The sequence below is a fragment of the Eimeria mitis genome, genomic scaffold (assembly GCF_000499745.2).
Source record: "Eimeria mitis Houghton genomic scaffold, Emh_scaff1880, whole genome shotgun sequence".
Classification (NCBI taxonomy): Eukaryota; Apicomplexa; class Conoidasida; order Eucoccidiorida; family Eimeriidae; genus Eimeria; species Eimeria mitis.
Genome location: NW_013570203.1, coordinates 2,984 through 4,439, shown reverse-complemented (window position 1 = coordinate 4,439; position 1,456 = coordinate 2,984). Strand labels below are relative to the sequence as shown.

At 44.2% G+C, this 1,456-nt stretch overlaps 1 protein-coding gene across 1 annotated transcript in view; it reads right to left on the bottom strand.

Annotated features, from left to right (window-relative positions):
• The window catches only part of EMH_0045110 (glycogen debranching enzyme, putative), a gene marked incomplete at both ends in the record, with an annotated part of 7,271 nt that overhangs the window by 2,850 nt on the left and 2,965 nt on the right, over positions 1–1,456 (bottom strand). Inside the window, 2 exon segments of the mRNA XM_013496038.1 lie at positions 221–350; positions 574–958. Coding sequence (XP_013351492.1) covers positions 221–350; positions 574–958 — 515 coding nt within the window.

Below are 1,456 nucleotides of genomic sequence, written 5' to 3'. Positions count from 1 at the left end.
ATATATATATATATATATATACAAACCCTAAACCCTAAACCCTAATAGCTCTAATAGCTTTAGTAGCTGTAATAGATGTAAACAAACCCTAAACCCTAAACCCTAAACCCTAAACTGAAAAACACAAATACACCCTAAACCCCTGTATCTCACACTACTCCCTACCCGCACCCCGTAAACCCTAAACCCTAAACCCTAAACCCTAAACCCTAAACCCTACTTCAGCAACATGTATGGGGGTAGAGTGGCAGTTATCGAGGCGAACCGCCGGAAATATCTCTGCTGTTTTGCGGCAGTAAGCAGCCATCAAACCCCACAAAAAAGGAGAGTCTTGGGGGCCTTCTCCGTACCTGCAACACAAACCCTAAACCCTAAACCCTAAACCCTAAACCCTAAACCCTAGATGGAGAAATTCAGGGGGGAGAGAGAGAGTTGGTATGGATGCGGAGTGTTTATTTTCTCCTTGAAATAAAAAATCGAGGGTTTAGGGTTTTGAAAATTTTTAGGGTTTTGAAAATTTTTAGGGTTTAGGGTTTAGGGTTTAGGGTTTAGGGTTTAGGGTTTAGGGTTTACCTGAGTTTAACACAGTCTGACCAAACCACCAATTCTCTTTTTAAATAAACAAGTGACCCCGCAGCAGCGAAATCTTTTGTAGCATCCCAACACATAACCCATCCATTGTTAGCGAAAGCAATAAACTCTTCTTTGCTGCTGCTGCTGCTGCTGCTGCTGCTGCTGCTGCTGCTGCTGCTGCTGCTGTTGCTGTTGCGTTTGACGAGAGTAAAGTAGCGGGGAACCAGAGGGTTTGTGGGGGTTACCTCTCCCTTGCGGCAGTGTAACCTCTCATATCTTACTAAACCCTCGATAGCAGCAGCAGCAGCAGACTCACATTCTGCTGCTGCTGCTAGCAGCAAACCCTTAACCTGCTGCAGCAGCTGCTGCAGCTCATCTATACACTCTATACAAGGAAAAAAATCAATAAGGAGGTTTATATCTATCTTTATTTCTGCGTTTCTCTCTTTTCCACTCTCACGCAATGCCTACACACAAACCCTAAACCCTAAACCCTAAACCCTAAACCCTAATTTGTAAACCCTCAAAACGACACAGACTGGCGATAGTTCTATACCCCTAAACCCTCTTATACAACCCTAAACCCTAAACCCTAAACCCTTGCGGAAACCCCGTATCCCCTCAAAAAAAAAGGCCCATCCCCCTAAACCCTAAACCCTAAACCCTAAACCCTAATTTTGGTGTGTGTGTGTGTATACTTACGGCTTGATAGAGGGTTTGTAATTTATCCTGATGAGGGTTTAGGGTTTGTGGTTTATGTTTCAGGTCAACAGAGCAGAGGGTTTGTTGCCACTCATGAATTAGGGTTTGAGGGTTTAGCGTAAACCACTCAAAGAAACGAAAGGGTTTAAGCACTGTCTCCTTGAGCGCATGCAAAACCCTC